General features: G+C 40.9%; 1 protein-coding gene across 1 annotated transcript in view; it reads left to right on the top strand.

Annotated features, from left to right (window-relative positions):
* LOC135511400 (protocadherin-15-like) overlaps window positions 1–21,607 on the top strand; it is a 268,288-nt gene that overhangs the window by 53,744 nt on the left and 192,937 nt on the right. Inside the window, exons 9-13 of the mRNA XM_064932924.1 lie at window positions 1,059–1,167; window positions 1,334–1,446; window positions 6,782–6,988; window positions 14,117–14,251; window positions 15,195–15,344. Of these exons, the coding sequence (XP_064788996.1) occupies window positions 1,059–1,167; window positions 1,334–1,446; window positions 6,782–6,988; window positions 14,117–14,251; window positions 15,195–15,344 (714 nt within the window). The remainder of the gene's footprint in view (window positions 1–1,058; window positions 1,168–1,333; window positions 1,447–6,781; window positions 6,989–14,116; window positions 14,252–15,194; window positions 15,345–21,607) is intronic.

Below are 21,607 nucleotides of genomic sequence, written 5' to 3'. Positions count from 1 at the left end.
CTTCAACCACCAAATTACCATCCTGAGACAAGGCTGAGTATAGCCCACAAAGATCTCCGCCATGGCACAAACCTAAGACTGTAACGTAACAGGATGTGGAAAAAATCAAGGGTTCTGAATTCTTTCCAAATGGACTGTATGTCTTTGTATCCAGAACATAACGTGAATTTCTTTGCCACATTTTTGCAGTTTTACTTTTTTGCCTTATTGCAAACAGGATGCCTTATTGCAAAGACAACATTTTTATTCTGCCCAGGCTTCCTTCTTTTCACTCTATTTTAGGTTAGTATTGTAGAGTAACTGCAATGTTGTTGATCCATCTTCAGTTTTCTCCTATCACAGCAATTAAACTCTGTAACTGTAGTAAAGCCATAACTTGCCTCATGGTGAAATCCCTGAGCGTTGTCCTTCCTCTCGGGCAATTGAGTTAAGAAGGACACTTGCATATTTGTATTGACTGGGTGTATATTGATGCACCATCCAATTAATCATTTCCCCATGCTCAAAGGGCTGTCCCTTCTTTTCGAGGAATTGGAAAACCTCCCTGGTCTTTGTGGTTGAATCTGTGTTTGAAATGCACCGCTCAACTAAGGGGCCTTACAGATAATTGTATGTGTTGGCTATAGAGATGTGGTAATGTAAAGATCATGCTAAACACTAATATTGCACACATAGTGAATCCATGCAACTTGTTACGTGATTTAAGGAAATTGTTATTCCTAAACTTAATTAGGTTTGCCATAACATAGGGGCTGAATACTTATTGACGCAAGACATTTCAGCTGTTCATTTTTTATTCATTTGTAAACATTTTTATGAAAATAATTCCACTTTGACATTATGGGGTATTGTGTGTAGGCCAGTGACACAAAATTCAGGCTGTAACACAACAAAATGTGAAAAAAAGCATGGGGTATGAATACATTCTGAAGGCACTGTACATTTAATAAATGTTCCCTTGGTTGCAAAAGGCTTAACATTGTAATGGGCGATACAAACCACTAACACAGTTCATTGGTTTCTGACTCCCCCCTTTTTCCTCCCTACCTCCTTTTCAGAGAGAACTGAACCCGCTGGAGGTGACCCCACCTATCCGAGCTGTGGACATGGACAGGAACATCCAACCCCCCTCTAAAAGGCCAGAGATCCATTACTACATACTGGTTGGTAGGTTCCTCACTAAGCTTAAAGTCACATACATGGATGTTTGCATGATCAATCCCACTATCTCACTTCAATTCTTTATTGTCCAATTAATAATGTATTATCACTGGTCAACATTCATACCCGAAAGCAACAAAAAAAGCAATGTTGATTCTTTGTTATACCTCAGGTCAGCCCTCAACATACACAGAGTACTTCTCCCTGAACAGGACGACTGCAGCGCTCCTGCTCCTGAAACCAGTCAGCAGAGACCTGTACACCAAATTTATCATCATCATCAAGGTAAGCAAATCCACCTTCAAACTGAAATCAAGGTAATCATGTACCAAACATCAACCTGAGATTTTGGTTTTGTTTTGAGGGCTGGTCTAGTGGTAGTGCTGCTACCCCCAAACCACGGTATCACGTCCCTGGAGGCAATCCGAATTAGAACCAGAGATGACCTGTTATGAAAGCATACTACCATCCACGCACCAGAACCTCTCTCCATTTAAAATGGTAGCCTCTGAGCACTGAGCAGGCTGTCACGTGCACAGAGGAGAGGAATGTGTGATGATGTTTGAAAAGTGCTTTGTGTGAGCATGGAGCAGGAGAGGAAGGAGGAGAGGTGGAGGTGGAAGGGGGGGGGGGGGGGTTGGAGGGAGATGAACTGGTGCTGGTGGTATCAGCAGGGAAGGATAGAGAGAGTTAGAGTTTGGTATCTAGAGGAGACTGCTCTGGGTTAGCTGTCAGATACCGCTTTATAATTATGCTTACTGCCATTGAAATATATTGAGAGCTTTGTCATCGAGATACCTGGAGGAGTGAAAAGACAGTTTGTATGTAGTAGTTGTAGTTATTGTGACTTGTTATAGAATGTTCAGCACCAAGGACAATGTTGTCATTGATCCTGATGTCACATTGTAAAAAGCCATTTTCTCTCAGAGGGTGGCAAGGACAGATATGAAAAATATAGATGAGTCAGATAGATGGATTGGGTTGGAGGGAGGATAGGCAGATAAAGACAGAGGAAGAGAGAATAAGGGGAGAAAAAATAGAACAAGAGATGGAGTCAGAGATATAGATAGTTAGTCAGAGATATAGAGAGAGGGTTAATTGATGGAGGGGAGAGAGAGAGAGAGAGAGAGAGAGAGAGAGTGAGAGACAGAGAGAGAGTGAGATGGAGTTTGTGAGAGTGGGTGGAAAGATTGAAGAATGAGTGATAAACAGAGGGTTTAGGTGCAGAGGGTTTTAAACATTTATGTCCATATAATTGTCTTATATCGTCTGAAAGCTTAAATTCTTGTTCATCTAACTGCACTGTCTGATTTACAGTAGCTATTAAAGCGAAAACATGCTATGCAATTATTTGAGGATGGTACACCACATCAAAATAGTTTTCCACCGGCACAGGTTTCATACATTCACAAATAATGATTAGATATTCACTTTTTTTAAATCTTCCCAAGATGTGTCATCCAAAGGGTCCCAGCTGTAACATGTAGTGTCGTTTTGTTAGATCAAATCCTTCTTTATATCCCAAAAAGTCAGTTTAGTTGGTGCCATCGATTTGAGTAAACCACTCGTTCAACCTGCAGAGAAAGGAATCTGAAAATCTACCCCTAAACTTTGTTTCAACAAGTCAAAATACATTTCTATTCACTCCTCAGATACCCTAAACTGTATTCAAACTATGATAATTCATACGGAAAAAGTATGTTCAATAGGAAAACGATTTTAGCGGGTGCGTAATGTCTTCATAGCGCACGCAAACCAAAACTTTGTCCTTCTGCTAAAACTGATATTTCTTATTAGCTTTTGAAGTGAGAAGCCTGAAACCTTGAACATAGACTGCTGTCACCCTGTGGAAGCCATAGGAATTAGCCACAGTGAGCTAATTTTCAATATGACCTTTCTCTTGAATTTCAAAGAGGATGGTCGCTCAAAAAGAAAATCAGGTTTTTTTCTTTGGATTTTCTCCCAGCATATCTACTGTGTTATATCGTCCTACATACTTTTAACATTTCTACAAACGTCAAAGTATTTTCTTTTCAATGGCACCAATTATACAGTGGGGCAAAAAAGTATTTAGTCAGCCACCAATTGTGCAAGTTCTCCCACTTAAAAAGATGAGAGAGGCCTGTAATTTTCATCATAGGTACACTTCAACTATGACAGACAAAATGAGAAAATAATATCCAGAAAATCAAATTGTAGGATTTTTTATGAATTTATTTGCAAATTATGGTGGGAAATAAGTATTTGGTCACCTACAAACAAGCAAGATTTCTGGCTCTCACAGACCTGTAACTTCTTCTTTGAGAGGCTTCTCTGTCCTCCACTTGTTACCAGTATTGATGGCATCTGTTTGAACTTGTTATCAGTATAAAATACACCTGTCCACAACCTCAAACAGTCACACTCCAAACTCCACTATGGCCAAGACCAAAGAGCTGTCAAAGGACACCAGAAACAAAATTGTAGACCTGCACCAGGCTGGGAAGACTGAATCTGCAATAGGTAAGCAGCTTGGTTTGAAGAAATCAACTGTGGGAGCAATTATTAGGAAATGGAAGACATACAAGACCACGGATAATCTCCCTCGATCTGGGGCTCCACGCAAGATCTCACCCCGTGGGGTCAAAATGATCACAAGAACGGTGAGCAAAAATCCCAGAACCACACGGGGGGACCTAGCGAATGACCTGCAGAGAACTGGGACCAAAGTAACAAAGCCTACCATCAGTAACACACTACGCCGCCAGGGACACAAATCCTGCAGTGCCAGACGTATTCCCCCTGCTTAAGCCAGTACATGTCCAGGCCCATCTGAAGTTTGCTAGAGAGCATTTTGATGATCCAGAAGAAGATTGGGAGAATGTCATATGGTCAGATGAAACCAAAATATAACTTTTTGGTAAAAACTCAACTCGTCATGTTTGGAGGATAACGAATGCTGAGTTGCATCCAAAGAACACCATACCTACTGTGAAGCATGGGGGTGGAAACATCATGCTTTGGGGCTGTTTTTCTGCAAAGGGACCAGGACGACTGATCCGTGTAAAGGAAAGACTTGTAGTACTGGCAGCACTCCAAATATCTCTCCATAAGCGTTCCACTCTAACAGAGAGAATGAAAACGTTTTGTTGGGGGGTGGAACCTAATCTCTGTGGTCCTGTGGTCTTCCTCCATGTATAGTGAACACCGAGTTGGGTCCGAGGCTATAGAAATGCAAGTTGTATGTGCCTCTGTGATTGGTTACTGTCTGTATGTGACACAGACATCTACTTATCTGAGTGTACCTGAAACATTTAAATAGAGAGGGCTATGTGTCTCACCACTTGGTTATTGAAAGGCTAAACACCAGGGAAATCATGACTTGGCAGCAACAGGGGCTTGACAGTCCATTGAAAATGGCTGAGTGTTGATGTGGTGTAAATCTGAAAAGTAGCAGCTGACATCTTACATGTTTTTTAAATGAATGCAAGTGAGACAGGTTCCATGTACAACAATAGGCAGAGAGGAAGAGAGAGAAAATAACAAAGAAAAGTTTAATTACCTCTGGTTATGGATACTTTTGCCAGCAATAACACTCCCACGACTTGTTCCTTGGATAGAGAAAATACATCTGAAAAAAAATCTACATTTTCAACCCCTTGATCTGCTCGCACTCTGAAAGTAAAGAAAGTAGCTTATTTTTTGTATATATTAAAGCAATAACTGAGATAACTGGTCTAAAGAAGCAGTCATTTTCAGGATACGTCAATACAGCACAGAAAGCTTAACACCAGACTGGTATTGTGGTTGTATATTAGGTGATTGGAAATATGCAATATGCAAACCAAATAATATGCTTACCTTCCTTGAAAATCCATACCGCCAAGAGGACAAAGTTTTGTCTTGAAAAAAAGCATTGGAATTAAAAGTGAAATCCTGCAGCAAAGCATTTTGGGGGATTTTAGGTCAGGTCCAATATTTACTATGCACCCAAGGGGGAAAGAGGTTGGGACATCCTAGAAATGTTTTAGTGAAGTATAATATAATATAGTGACTTACAGTCAAGCGTGAATACATTTTTATGTATGGGTAATCCCGGGAATCGAACCCTATATCCTGGCTTTGCAACGCTCTACCAAAATGCATGACAGGGTTATACAAGCTTTGTGAAGCCTCAATTTAATATGATTTATAAGGCCTTTATAATGCAGTGGTTAACCCACACTTTATAAAGCAAGGTTTATGTCACATTTGACATTGGTGGTTATTTCACGCAGTTATGCCACATTTTTGAACAATATCATATGTTTATCGATGGTTTGTAACACATTTATGAAAGTGTTTATGAAGCCATTATAAGCTGCACATCATTTAAAAAACATTTTTGAACAGACAGAAACTCTCTGCACTCCCTCGTCTTTCTCAGTAACTTTCCACACAGATAGTTTGTGTTCCCCTTAATAAATACATTCTTAAACAGTGGCAGTAATACAGCAAGTATATTTTCTAGTTAGAACAATCATGTTTCATGTGTTACAGAAAATAGTCATAGTAGTGTGTTGCCAATGAGCTATGACCTGTTATGATTGTATGTGACATGTACAGTGTATTCAGAAAGTATTCCATTTAACGAACTTGAAAAACAGAGATGGCTCACTTACTGTACATAAGTATTCACACCCCTGAGTCAATACTTTGTTGAAGTGCCTTTGCACGTGATTACAGCTTTGAGTTGTCTTGGATATGGCTGTAACAGCTTTGCACATCTGTATTTGGGTATTTTCTCCCATTTTTCCTTGTAGATTTTCTCAAGCTCTGTTAAGTCAGATGGGGAGTGGTGGTAAACAGCAAATATCAAGTCTTTCAATGGGATCCAAGTCTGACCACTCTCCCATAAAGCCCAGATTGGTGAAGTGCTGTAGAGACTGTCGTCTTTCTGGCAGGTGCTCCCATTTTATAATTATTTTTTATTTGACCTTTAATTAAGTCAGTTAAGAACAAATTCTTATTTACAATGTTGGCCTAGGAACAGTGAGTTAACTGCCTTGTTCAGGGGCAGAACAACATATGTGGCCCTTTGCTGCTCAGGGATTTGACCCACCAACCTTTTGGTTACTGGCCCAATGCTCTAAGAACTCTGTAGTTATGTCAGAGTGGTCAATGGGTTCTTGGTCACCTCCCTGACCAACGTCCTTTTTGCCCAGTTGCTCAGTTTGGCCGGATGGCCAGCTCTAGTCAGAGACTGGTTAGTTCCATATTTTTTCAATTTCCCAATGATGGAGACCACTGTGCACTTGGAAACTTTCAAAACTCTAGAAATTGTTTTATACCCTTTCCCAGATATATGCCTCATCACAATTCTATCTCGGAGATCTGCGGACGCCATGGTATAGTTTCTGCTCTGACATGCACTGTCAACAGTGGACCTTACATAGACATGTGTGCTTCTTTCTAAATCATGTCCAGAAAAAATGTAAATAATAGAATTCAATCAATTTTGAATTCACATTGTACCACAACAAAATGTGGAATAAGTCAAAGGGTATGAATACTTTCTGAAGGCACTGTATGTTGTAAGTTGCATGTCAGTACATGTTACAGTGAGGTTCATAATACATATAAACTTGTCTCTATCCTTTAGGCTGAGCAAGACAATGGCCACCCCCTCCCAGCATACGCTGACTTGATCATTGATATCCTGGATGAGAACAACCAGGCTCCATACTTCCAGTTCCAGTCCTACCAGGGATACGTCAGTGAGTCCTCCCCAGTGGGAACCACCATCTCTGCTAGCTCCAACCTCACTGCACCCCTGGGCATCATTGCCCTGGACAATGACATTGAGGAGGTATGGGAATGTGTGTGTGAACAGAGACAGACACAGAAGTGATCAAACACACACACAATCTTGTACAACCAACCTTGTGGGGACAGACAATTCAATCCAATTCAAAGTCCAATTTTCCCTAACCCCTAACCCTAACCTTAACCCTAAAACGAACTCGAGCTCCTAACCCTAACCCTAATTCTAACCCTAACACTAATTCTAACCTTAACCCTGAACCCCCTAGAAATAGCATTTGACCTGTGGGGACTAACAAAATGCCCCTAATCAATATTTTGATTATTTACTATTTTTGTGGGGACTTCTGTTACGTTACAGGCTTATTCTAAAATTGATTAAATACATTGTTTTCCTCAGCAACCTACACGCAATACCCCATAATGCCAAAGCGAAAACTGTTTTTTAGCATTTTAGCAAATTTATTTAAAAAAATAAATAAATGAAATACCTTATTTACATAAGTATTCAGACCCTTTGCTATAAGACTCAAAATTGAGCTCAGGTGCATCTTGTTTCCATTGATCATCCTTCAAATTACAACTTGATTGGACTCCATCTGTGGTAAATTCAATTGATTGGACATGATTTGGAAAGGCACACACCTGTCTATATAAGGTCCCACAGTTGACAGTGCATGTCAGAGCAAAAACCAAGCCATGAGGTTGAAGAAATTGTCTGTAGAGCTACGAGACAGGACTGTGTCAATGCACAGATCTGGGGAAGGATACCAAAAAATGTCTATAGCATTAAAAGTCACCAAGAACGCAATGGCCTCCATCATTCCTAAATGGAAGAAGTTTGGAACCACCAAGACTTTTCCTAGAGCTGGCCACCCGGTCAAACTGAGCTAGAGTTCTTCTGTGGAGATGGGAGAACCTTCCAGGAGGACAACCATCTCTGCAGCACCACCAATCAGGCCTTTATGGTTGAGTGGCCAGACAAAGCCACTCCTCAGTAAAAGGCACACTACAGCCCGCTTGGAGATTGCCAAAACGCATCTAAAGACTCTCAAACCATGAGAAACAATATTCTCTGGTCTAATGAAACAAAGATTGAACACCTTGGACTGAATGCCAAGCGTCGGGTCTGGAGGAAACCTTGCACCATCGCTACGGTGAGGCTCGGTGGTAGCAGCATCATGCTGTGCAGATGTTTTTCAGCGGCAGGAACTGGTAGACTAGTCAGGATCAAGGCAAAGATCAACAGTGCAAAGTACAGAGAGATCCTTGATGAAAACTTGATCCAGAGCGCTCAGGACCTCATACAGGGGTGAAGGTTCACCTTCCAACAGGACAACGACCTTAAGCACACAGTCAAGACAACACAGGAGTGGCTTCGGGACAAGTCTCTGAATGTCCTTGAGTGGCCCAGCCAGAGCCCGAAATTGAACCCGATCTAAGATCTCTGGAGAGACCTAAAAATAGCTGTGCAGCGACGCTCCCCATCTAACCTGACTGTTTGAGAGGATTTGCAGAGAAGAATGGGAGGAACTCCCCAAATACAGGTGTGCCAAGCTTGTAGCGTCATACCCAAGAAGACTTGAGGCTGTATCGCTGCCAAAGGCGCTTCAAAAATGTATTGAGTAAAGGGTCTGAAAACATATGTAAATGTATTATTTCATTTTTTTCATTTTTCATTAATACATACGTACAATTTTCTAAAGAACAGTTTTTTTGTCATTATGAGGTAGTGTGATTATTGATGAGTAAAAAACAAACAATTTAATCAATTTTAGAATAAGGCTGTAACGTAACAAAATTTGAAAAATGTAAAGGGGTCTGAATACTTTACGAATGCTCTGTGTACAGACAGTGCACACACATACAGAGTGGTGTAGTGGCGGGTACGCTGTGAACCCACCTTTTTTCAGCTGACATTGCATGTGCTCACTTAATCTCTACTGATGAGTATCCAAGTAGTGTAGTGGAGTTATTCGTACCCTTGACTTATTCAACAATTTGTTGTGTTACAGCCTGATAATGCCAAATAATTGCCAAATAATGGAAAATGAAATACATAAATATCTAATTTACATAACTTTTCACTCCCCTGAGTCAATATGTTTTAAAATCACATTTGGCAGTGATTACAGCTGTGAGTCTTTCTGGGTAAGTCTCTGAGAGTTTTCCACACCTGGAGTGTGCAATATTTGCCCATTTTCAAAAATGTTCTGTCAAATTGATTATTGATCATTGCTAGAGAACCATTTTCAGATCTAGCCATAGATTTCAAGTAGAATTAAGTCATAACTGTAATTTAGCCAATCAGGAACATTCACTCTCTTCTTAGTAAGCAACTCCAGTGTAGATTTGGCCATGTGTTTTAGGTTATTGTCCTGCTGAAAGGTAAATTCATCTCCCAGTGTCTGGTAAAAAGCAGACTGAACCATGTTTTCCTCTAGAGTTTTGCATGTACTTTGCTCCATTCCATTCATTTTTTATCTTGAAAAACTCCCCAGATTACAAGCATATCCATAACATGATGGAGCCAATACTATGGTTGAAAATATGCAGAGCGGTATTCAGTAATGTGTTGGATTGGATTTGCCCCAAACATAAGACTTTGTATTCCGGACAAAAAGTTGATTGCTTTGCCACATTCTTTGCAGTTTTACTTTAGCGCCTTGTTGCAAACAGGATGCATGTTTTGGAATATTTTTTATTCTGGTTGGTCTTCCTTCTTTTCACTATGTCAATTAGGTAAGTATTGTAGAGCAACTACAATTGTCATGACTTCTTCCAAAGTCGATCCCTCTCTTTGTTCGGGCGGCGTTCGGCAGTCGACGTCACCGGCTTACTTGCTATCGCTGATCCACTTTTCATTTTCAATTTCTTTTTGTCTTTGTTTCACACACCTGTTTTCAATCCCACAATCACCTGTTCATTATTTAACCCTCTGTTCCCCCCATGGTTTTTGTGAGTGATTGTTTATTTGTATTTTCGGTCTGTCATGGTGTACATGTATTTGTTACTTTGTATATTTTACCTTTTGAGTAAAGTATGTTTGATTACTCATATCTGCTGTCCTGCGCCTGACTCTCTACACCAGCTACACCTAGGGCCCTTTACAATAATGTTGTTGATCCATCCTCAGTTTTCTCCCATCACAGCCATTAAACTCTGTAACTGTTTTAACTTCTTGTGACTAGCAATCCCGGATCCGGGAGCGAAATCATAGCCTCAAACGAATTAGCATAACGCAGCGGACATAAATATCACTAGAAAATGTTCCTATTCATGAAAATCACAAATGAAATATATTGAGACACAGCTTAGCCTTTTGTTAATCACACTGTCATCTCAGATTTTCTAAATATGCTTTACAGCCAACGCTAGACAAGCATTTGTGTAAGTTTATCATGGCATAATGCTATGCTAGGCTCTGCTGGCAGCAGGCAACATTTTCACGAAAATAAGAAAAGCAATCAAATTAAATAATTTTCCTTTGAAGAACTTTGGATGTATTCACTCAGGAGACTCCCAGTTAGATAGCAAATGTTCCTTTTTTCCCAAAATATTATTTTTGTAGGCGAAATAGCTCCCGTTTGTTCATCATGCTTGGCTGAGAAATCGACCGGAAAATGCTATCACTACAAAGCCAAACTTTTTTCCAAATTAGCTCCATAATATCGACAGAAACATGGCAAACGTTGTTTAGAATCAATCCTCAAGGTGTTTTTAACATATCTATTCGATAATATATCTGTCGAGGCAATTGGTTTCTCATAAGAAGCGATTGGAAAAATGCGTAAAATACTGAGGTATGATTTTCTGCGGGAGACATCATGTGACCACTTGCTAAATGTGGTCCCTTACGGCTATTCTTCAACAGAAATGCGTAAAAAGACGTCACAATGCTGTAGACACCTTGGGGAATACGCAGAAAACGTAAGCTCATTCGTAGCTCATTCACAGCCATATAAGGAGTCATTGGCATGAGGCGGTTTCAAAAAATTTGGCACTTCCTGATTGGATTTGTATCTGGGTTTCGCCTGTAACATCAGTTCTGTTGCACTCACAGACAATATACTTGCAGTTTTGGAAACGTCAGAGTGTTTTCTTTCCAAAGCCGTCAATTATATGCATAGTCGAGCATCTTTTCGTCCAAGAATTAAAATAGCGCCCCCTAAATCCAAGATGGTGTCCTGATTCTCTGTGGCCATTAATGATCCCAAGACAATTATCATAATGGTAGGGGTGTTGGCTAAATTCCCAATCTGACCCTCATACCATCATGGCAAACTAATCATCCCCAGCTTCTAATTGGCTCCTCTCCCCTGTCACTATTCCCCAGGTTGTTACTGTAAATGAAATGTGTTCTTAGTCAGCATACTTGGTCAAATAAGGGTGTGAATACTTTCTGATCAATTGATATGGCTGACGGACCAGATATGAGGAAGTGTTTCCCTCACACATATTTCCCTCGACATTTCTATGGATGGATTTTGGCTTGGCATGCCTCATAATATGAAGCAAAACGTCCACGTTTCAAACAATGAAGGAAAAGGAAAATACAAATGCTGATAGGCCTAACCATATTCTGGTAGATGGAAAGGCTTTCCCAAAAAAATAAATTTAACCTCAATTTATGTAACCCGCTAAAAATGATATCATGATTATTTGCATCAATCCAGTGGCCATTTCTTTTCATATGTACTACAGAAACACTGATAACAAAACAACAGTGCTAGGTGATTGCACACTTGAATTAAAAGGTAACTACACAAACAAAATGTCTTAGATTCTTCCCATTCCTCAAAGTGGTCTCCTGATTTAAATATTGTTGTGGGCGTAGAACATCCAATCCTGTGAATTTCTGACTCAGTAGACAACCTCTTATCTTTTTAAATTGTAGGCCTACTAATTTATTAGCCTACTTGCACAGTACAGCTTGGGTCGGCCTGACTGTGAAATACGAATATGAGATTTATCATTTTACTGTAGGTCATTCAGAGTACGTGTCACTGTTTCTCATCGAATTCTACACACAAGACATCATTCCTTCGCATGGTGGGCCATCTGGAGTTTTTTTGGCAACATTTTAGTATACCCACTTCTCCAGGCACCACTACTGTATTATCACAGTTGCTGCTTTGTCTATTTTTTGTACCTGGTTCAAACAGGTCATGTATTTGTTGTACCTGGCCACCTGTAGGCAATATAGTGTTTTTTGGTGCTGTGATGACTAAAAGTTTGCCTTTTAGGTTTTACTCTACTGCATGCTGTGTGTTCAAACCTCTTTCAATTCTTTCAGATGCGTGACTTTGTTTCCCTCCAATGATCCCTTTCTTCATAGAAAAGTCTAATGCGTTTGAATTTTGCCATGTGTGCTTGTTTTTCTAGTCAAGTAAAAAAAAAATGTTTTAGTGGGTAAATACACAGATCACACAATACATTGAGTACATTATGTGTGTGTGTGTGTGTGTTTCTTCGGTTTACTATCCCTGTGGGGAGCAGAAGTACTCCCAAGGATAGTAAAACAAGGACATTTTGGACAAGTGGGAACATTTCACAAGTCCCCACAAGGGCTATTTTAGGCTTAGGGGTTAAGGTTTAGGGTTAGAATTCAGATTAGGGATTATGTTTAAGGTCAAGAGTTAGGGGGAGGTTCAGAGTTAGGGGTTCAGGTTAGGGTTAGGTTAAGGGTTAGGGGAAAATAGGATTTTGAATTGGAATCAATTGTTTGGTCCCCCAGAAGGACAGTAAAACGAACGTGTGTGTGTTGAGGTGATGATTCTGAAACGCTCACAATTTCAAACAGGCGCTGACAGGAATGGGTTTTCTAAGCAACTCAACAGCATTTAAATGGACGAAAACAAACATTGAGACACACCAGGATACAATTTGCTCCACTCTGTTTGTGTTTTTGTCACCAGGACATTTATCTTTGTGTTGATGATGTTGAAAAGAATGTATTCATAATTTCCTCAGATGACACCTAACACAATAAGCTCCCCCACAGCCTGCCTGCCCCTCTCTCTCGCTCTCTCGCTCTCTTTCTCTCAGCAGGGTGAGATTAATAAAACACTACACTTTGCAGCTCTAAAAACAAATCAATGGGCAAAGAAGCGTGGATGTTTATTTGACAGGCAGGCCCTTATTGACTGACATGAATCACCCTAACAACCCAAGCCTACTTCAAACTCCCTTGTACCAACAGAAAATGAAGTTGATTTGTTTGGGAAGTTATAAAACAGTATTGATGTCACGCCTTGGTCTTAGTATTTTGTGTTTTAGTTAATTAGTTGGTCAGGCCAGGGTGTGACATGGGTTTATTGTTTGTTATATTTCTTAGTGGGTTTTTTTAGTTATTGGGATTGTGGCTGATTAGGGGTGTGTGTTGCATAGGTTTGGCTGCCTGAGGCGGTTCTCAATCAGAGTCAGGTGATTCTCATTGTCTCTGATTGGGAACCGTATTTAGGTAACCTGGTTTTCACTTTGTATTTCGTGGGTGATTGTTCCTGTCTCTGTGTTAGTTTTCACCAGACAGGTTGTATAGGTTTTTCACATCCCGTTTGTTGTTTTTTGTATTTATTAAGTTATTTCGTGTATCGTCATTTGTTCCATTAAAGAACATGAGTAACCAACACGCTGCATTTCGGTCCGACTCTCTTTCGACAAACGAAGAACGCCGTTACAATTGAAGTGTTTTTATTATCTAGCTATGGGTCCTCACTTGTAGGCCACATTACTCCAAAGGCCCACTCCCTTTTATATTCATATTTACAGATCACATACAAGATTGATATTAAGGCACATGAGCGTTCACATAAATAATTCTACAAAACTTTTATACTTTCAAATAGCTCTACTATATAGTACAGTATGCTGAGAAACTCCTAGGTTTTTTAAATCTTTCACATACTGTATACTGTAGCTTGTGGCCAGAGCCACAATGATCACTTACAATTGTAGTGCGGGGTATTGAGTCATAGGATTTCTTCATAGAATTTCCTCAAAGCCTTCCCCTTTTCTCAGTACTGTGTTCTCAGTACTACAGTATGTTGTCTTTGTCAGCAGGCTGACTTGTTTTGTCTCTAATAGTTTTTCCTCAGTGGCACGGCTGCAGACTTGAGTAAAGTCATGTCACCGTGGTAACATTCTTCTCTCCGATGGCTTTACTTTTTAATAGAGCAAAGACCCCCTGGTGACGGTGACTCTGGACGACTTGAGCACCATCTTTGACATAACCTCGACCGGCATCACCCGCTACCTCAGACTGCTCAAACCCGTGGACAGAGAGAAGCAGATGACCTACACCTTCACGGTAGATCTCGATCCAACCTCGTCCACACATATTACCAAGTAACCGTTGGAACCCTTTGGAGATGGAATTAGGACTTTTGGATCTCGCAACCAGAGGTCCCAGTGTACACCCGTCCGTGATGGTGTGTGTGTGTGTGCGTGTGCGTGCGTGTGTGTGTGTGTGTATGTGTGTGTGTGTACATTAACTTGTTGCGGTGATAATACACTGTAGTAATGATATGCAGATATTGCCTTTGAAGGGTTTCATCAATAGCATGTTTATTATGCCTCTGTTGAGAGGCTTTGATCGTTGCCCTACTGTCATTGGAAAGATCCATACTTTTGAAAGGCAGCATGTCATTGAAGTTAAAACTGCACTCTCATGTGTCTGATGTCTTTCACTCCATTGCCCTCCACAAGAATCAACGTCCCTCAAAGGAATCTTCCTCCAGTGTAGCCCTTGCAGTCAATGACCAGAAGCGTCCCGTTTGGCATCATGGGTGGAATATTATTAATGTTTTTTTAATAATAATTACAAAATATATATGAACAATGAAAAAAAGGTTTTTCTCTGTCAAACAGCTCTGTTATTTTTCAGTCTTCTGTGATGTATATAAAGTGTAATATAGGATGCAAACTCAAAATTGAATACATTTCAACTCTATATCTGACATGGTACAGATGTGTGAGGTGTATGCTTTTTGTTTCAAAGTAGATTTGTTTAAGACCACCAATAATTACTCTGTGTGGCCCTGATTTAACCTCCCACTTTAGCCTCCCACTTGGTGTTTCCATTATTTTGGCAGTTACCTGTACATCTGATGTCATTATCAGACCTGGGTTCAAATAGTATTGTTTTCTTTAAAGTACTTAAGTTGCACTTTATTGAGTTTAACTGGTGCTACCAGAGTAAATAGTAGCAAATGAAGTGTTTTTTTTACTGCTCTCTTTTATCCTGTGTATAGATGATGGCATCAGATGGGATACAGGAGAGCACCCGGGTGACCATCAACATCCTGGTGATTGATGCCAACGACAACGCGCCCACCTTTGGCGAAGTCTCTGACACCGTCGAGGTGTTCACTGACATGCAGCCAGGAAAAACAGTACTGCAGGTAATTAGCACATCTCTGTCTATCTTCCTGTCTCTCGTTCGCTTTGTCATTCTCTCCTCTTTCTTTCTTTCTTTCTTTCTTTCTTTCTTTCTTTATGTGTCTCTCCCTTATTTTTCTCTCACTTTCTATCTCTTTTGATGTCTCTCTCTCTCCCTTCCCTCTCTCTCTTCCTCTCTCTGTATCTCTCATTATCTCTCCCTCCTCTTTCTTTCTCGGGCCCAGTTTCCGCAAACAATCCAGTACCTTAGATCAACAGTCCAAGCCCCAGAACAATCCACTCTTTCTTTGATCAGAGCTGATGACTCAAGAACAATCTAGTTTCTTACTACTGTAGTCAAGACTCAAATAATAATTAGCTCAATATTGACATGACTCAACGTAATACACTACCATGGATCAACAGTTAGGACTCCAAATCAAATCAAATCAATTTATTTATATAGCCCTTCGTACATCAGCTGATATCTCAAAGTGCTGTACAGAAACCCAGCCTAAAACCCCAAACAGCAAGCAATGCAGGTGTAGATGCACGGTGGTTAGGAAAAACTCCCTAGAAAGGCCAAAACCTAGGAAGAAACCTAGAGAGGAACCAGGCTATGTGGGGTGGCCAGTCCTCTTCTGGCTGTGCCGGGTAGAGATTATAACAGAACATGGCCAAGATGTTCAAATGTTCATAAATGACCAGCATGGTCGAATAATAATAAGGCAGAACAGTTGAAACTGGAGCAGCAGCACGGCCAGGTGGACTGGGGACAGCAAGGAGTCATCATGTCAAGTAGTCCTGGGGCATGGTCCTAGGGCTCAGGTCCTCCGAGAGAGAGAAAGAAAGAGAATTAGAGAGAGCATATGTGGGGTGGCCAGTCCTCTTCCGGCTGTGCCGGGTGGAGATTATAAGAGAACATGGCCAAGCTGTTCAAATGTTCATAAATGACCAGCATGGTCGAATAATAATAAGGTAGAACAGTTGAAACTGGAGCAGCAGCACGGCCAGGTGGACTGGGGACAGCAAGGAGTCATCATGTCAGGTAGTCCTGGGGCATGGTCCTAGGGCTCAGGTCCTCCGAGAGAGAGAAGGAGAGAATTAGAGAACGCACACTTAGATTCACACAGGAATCCGAATTGGACAGGAGAAGTACTCCAGATATAACAAACTGACCCCAGCCCCCCGACACATAAACTACTGCAGCATAAATACTGGAGGCTGAGACAGGAGGGGTCAGGAGACACTGTGGCCCCACCCGAGGACACCCCCGGACAGGGCCAAACAGGAAGGATATAACCCTACCCACTTTGCCAAAGCACAGCCCCCACACCACTAGAGGGATATCTTCAACCACCAACTTACCATCCTGAGACAAAGCTGAGTATAGCCCGCAAAGATCTCCGCCATGGCACAACCCAAGGGGGGGGGGGGGGGGGCGCCAACCCAGACAGGATGACCAAATCAGTGAACCAACCCACTCAGGTGACGCACCCCCTCCAGGGACGGCATGAGAGAGCCCCAGTAAGCCAGTGACTCAGCCCCTGTAATAGGGTTAGAGGCAGAGAATCCCAGTGGAAAGAGGGGAACCGGCCAGGCAGAGACAGCAAGGGTGGTTCGTTGCTCCAGAGCCTTTCCGTTCACCTTCCCACTCCTGGGCCAGACTACACTCAATCATATGACCCACTGAAGAGATGAGTCTTCAGTAAAGACTTAAAGGTTGAGACTGAGTTTGCGTCTCTGACATGGGTAGGCAGACCGTTCCATAAAAATGGAGCTCTATAGGAGAAAGCCCTGCCTCCAACTGTTTGCTTAGAAATTCTAGGGACAATTAGGAGGCCTGCGTCTTGTGACCGTAGCGTACGTGTAGGTATGTACGGCAGGACCAAATCAGAGAGATAGGTAGGAGCAAGCCCATGTAATGCTTTGTAAGTTAGCAGTAAAACCTTGAAATCAGCCCTTGCATTGACAGGAAGCCAGTGTAGGGAGGCTAGCACTGGAGTAATATGATCAAATTTTTTGGTTCTAGTCAGGATTCTAGCAGCCGTATTTAGCACTAACTGAAGTTTATTTAGTGCTTTATCCGGGTAGCCGGAAAGTAGAGCATTGCAGTAGTCTAACCTAGAAGTGACAAAAGCATGGATTAATTTTTCTGCATCATTTTTGGACAGAAGGTTTCTGATTTTTGCAATGTTACGTAGATGTAAAAAAGCTGTCCTTGAAATGGTCTTGATATGTTCTTCAAAAGAGAGATCAGGGTCCAGAGTAACGCCGAGGTCCTTCACAGTTTTATTTGAGATGACTGTACAACCATTAAGATTAATTGTCAGATTCAACAGAAGATCTCTTTGTTTCTTGGGACCTAGAACAAGCATCTCTCTTTTGTCCGAGTTTAAATGTAGAAAGTTTGCTGCCATCCACTTCCTTATGTCTGAAACACATGCTTCTAGCGAGGGCAATTTTGGGGCTTCACCATGTTTCATTGAAATGTACAGCTGTGTGTCATCCGCATAGCAGTGAAAGTTAACATTATGTTTTCGAATAACATCCCCAAGAGGTAAAATATATAGTGAAAACAACAGCGGTCCTAAAACGGAACCTTGAGGAACACCGAAATTTACAGTTGATTTGTCAGAGGACAAACCATTCACAGAGACAAACTGATATCTTTCCGACAGATAAGATCTAAACCAGGCCAGAACTTGTCCGTGTAGACCAATTTGGGTTTCCAATCTCTCCAAAAGAATGTGGTGATCGATGGTATCAAAAGCAGCACTAAGGTCTAGGAGCACGAGGACAGATGCAGAGCCTCGGTCCGATGCCATTAAAATGTCATTTACCACCTTCACAAGTGCCGTCTCAGTGCTATGATGGGGTCTAAAACCAGACTGAAGCATTTCATATACATTGTTTGTCTTCAGGAAGGCAGTGAGTTGCTGAGCAACAGCCTTTTCTAAGATTTTTGAGAGGAATGGAAGATTCGATATAGGCCGATAGTTTTTTATATTTTCTGGGTCAAGGTTTGGCTTTTTCAAGAGAGGCTTTATTACTGCCACTTTTAGTGAGTTTGGTACACATCCGGTGGATAGAGAGCCGTTTATTATGTTCAACATAGGAGGGCCAAGCACAGGAAGCAGTTCTTTCAGTAGTTTAGTTGGAATAGGGTCCAGTAAGCAGCTTGAAGGTTTAGAGGCCATGATTATTTTCATCATTATGTCAAGAGATATAGTACTAAAACACTTGAGCGTCTCTCTTGATCCTAGGTCCACGCAGAGTTGTGCAGACTCAGGACAACTGAGCTTTGAAGGAATACGCAGATTTAAAGAGGAGTCTGTAATTTGCTTTCTAATAATCATAATTTTTTCCTCAAAGAAGTTCATGAATTTATCACTGCTAAAGTGAAAGTCATCCTCTCCTGGGGAATGCTGCTTTTTAGTTAGCTTTGCGACCGTATCAAAAAGGAATTTTGGATTGTTCTTATTGTCCTCAATTAAGTTAGAAAAATAGGATGATCGAGCAGCAGTAAGGGCTCTTCGGTACTGCACGGTAATGTCTTTCCAAGCTAGACGGAAGACTTCCAGTTTGGTGTGGCGCCATTTCCATTCCAATTTTCTGGAAGCTTGCTTCAGAGCTCGGGTATTTTCTGTGTACCAGGGAGCTAGTTTCTTATGAGAAATGTTTTTAGTTTTTAGGGGTGCAACTGCATCTAGGGTATTGCGCAAGGTTAAATTGAGTTCCTCAGTTAGGTGGTTAACTGATTTTTGTCCTCTGGTGTCATTGGGTAGACAGAGGGAATCTGGAAGGACATCAAGGAATCTTTGTGTTGTCTGTGAATTTATAGCACGACTTTTGATGTTCCTTGGTTGGGGTCTGAGCAGATTATTTGTTGCAATTGCAAACGTAATAAAATGGTGGTCCGATAGTCCTGGATTATGAGGAAAAACATTAAGATCCACAACATTTATTCCATGGGACAAAACTAGGTCCAGCGTATGACTGTGACAGTGAGTGGGTCCAGAGACATTTTGGACAAAACCCACTGAGTCGATGATGGCTCCGAAAGCCTTTTGGAGTGGGTCTGTGGACTTTTCCATGTGAATATTAAAGTCACTAAAGATTAGAATATTATCTGCTATGACTACAAGGTCCGATAGGAATTCAGGGAACTCAGTGAGGAACGCTGGCCCAGGAGGCCTGTAAACAGTAGCTATAAAAAGTGATTGAGTAGGCTGCATAGATTTCATGACTAGAAGCTCAAAAGACGAAAACGTCATTTTTTTTTGTAAATTGAAATTTGCTATCGTAAATGTTAGCAACACCTCCGCCTTTGCGGGATGCACGGGGGATATGGTCACTAGTGTAGCCAGGAGGTGAGGCCTCATTTAACACAGTAAATTCATCAGGCTTAAGCCATGTTTCAGTCAGGCCAATCACATCAAGATTATGATCAGTGATTAGTTCATTGACTATAATTGCCTTTGAAGTAAGGGATCTAACGTTAAGTAGCCCTATTTTGAGATGTGAGGTATCATGATCTCTTTCAATAATGACAGGAATGGAGGTGGTCTTTATCCTAGTGAGATTGCTAAGGTGAACACCGCCATGTTTAGTTTTGCGCAACCTAGGCAACCTAGGACTCCAAATCACTGTCCTATCCTATAACAACAATGGTCACTGTAAATCCCTGACTGAAATAGCTCCAAGGAGAGTCTGTTGTCTAGTTTGTCATCATATGTCTGAATGGATTGCAGAGTTGACTCAGATTCTAGTTTGATTGGTTTGAAGGTTTGGGGTTAGGTTTGGTGTTTGTGTGTCTGTGCACATGTGTGCATGTGTTTGTGTTTAGAGTCCAATTATTTACAGCAGGATGTCCCCTCGTTGACATATCTGCATTTATGGAGTTCGTTCAGCAGTAGTGTGCGTTTGTCTCCCATTAGGTAGGCAGAGCATGATTTCCCATCTTACAGTCTCTCAGAACACAGTCACAAAAAAATGTCAGACACATAAAAGGTCAAGTTTAATCTGTGTTTAAAATCATCGCCCAGCCCAGCTGAAATGAGGCCGGCGGTTAAGTGGCGGCCTGTACAACCGCTTATAAGCTGTTTTTATAAGCCATTTATAGGAGAGACCTCTAAGGATGAAGGTTTATTTGATGCTGCTATTTCATATCTTAGACATTACAGCTCTATATGAAAAAAAGGGTTCATTAGGCTTGCCTAGCGTGTATTAACATAGAAAGGCCTTGCAAATATAGAGCTAACATTAAACTAAAGCCTGGCTAAGGGTGCTGTGAGTTGTAAATGGTGGGGTGTCCAAATTAATTAGCTGGAAGGGAAGGGTGGCTGTTTAATTTTTGATCTAACACTGCATGGTTCTAAGGCCTATATCGAATCTGTGTACAGGTGCGGCAGGGTAGCCTAGTGGTTAGAGCGTTGGACTAGTAACCAAAAGGTTGCAAGTTCAAATCCCTGAGCTGACAAGGTACACGGCTGTCGTTCTGCCCCTGAACAGGCAGTTAACCCACTGTTCCTAGGCCATCATTGAAAATAAGAATTTGTTCTTAACTGACTTGCCTAGTAAAAGAAAAAAAATCCACTTGGAAAGTATTCAGACCCCTTCCACATTTTGTTACGTTACAGCCTTATTCTAAAATGGATATAAAACAAAAATTCTCAGAAATCTATACACAACACCCCATAATGAAAGCGTGAAAAAAGGATTTTATACATTTTTGCAAATGTATAAAAAATAAAATAAAATACCTTATTTCCAAAGGCATTGTATTTAAATATATTTACATTTGTATCAACAAGCCCACACGATCAGACTGATCATTTAATTGACAAAAGGAAGCTCAGGAAAATAAATTATAAAAAATATATTCATATTTATTTTTATGAAATAAACACAGTAAAAATTGAATGGGGGCTTTAATAGATTAATCATTCTCACTAAAACATTCATAAAGGTCACGACATTTGCATCAATATTTTAGGAGGGAGACGTTGTTTACTGTAGCAGTTACAAAAGGTCAGTAGTTTCTGTAAACATTACACACAGCTTACAAGAGCACCGTCTGGTAAATGTAACTCAAATCATATGACTGCCCATTACACAAAATGCAGGTCATGATTTGAAAAGGTAATAGAATTTTACTGAAATAGATGTCTGTGTTTCCTCCACCATTAAAAAGACAGGTGGGACCCTCTCACAAATCATTATTGCTCCCCTACCTAGAAGCATTTTCAACTCAGTTCAGTAAATTTGAATAGTTGGTGGCTTT

The sequence above is a fragment of the Oncorhynchus masou genome, chromosome 24 (assembly GCF_036934945.1).
Source record: "Oncorhynchus masou masou isolate Uvic2021 chromosome 24, UVic_Omas_1.1, whole genome shotgun sequence".
NCBI classification, from domain to species: domain Eukaryota; kingdom Metazoa; phylum Chordata; class Actinopteri; order Salmoniformes; family Salmonidae; genus Oncorhynchus; species Oncorhynchus masou.
Note: the sequence above shows the minus strand (reverse complement) of the source record. Positions and strands in the feature narration are given on the sequence as shown.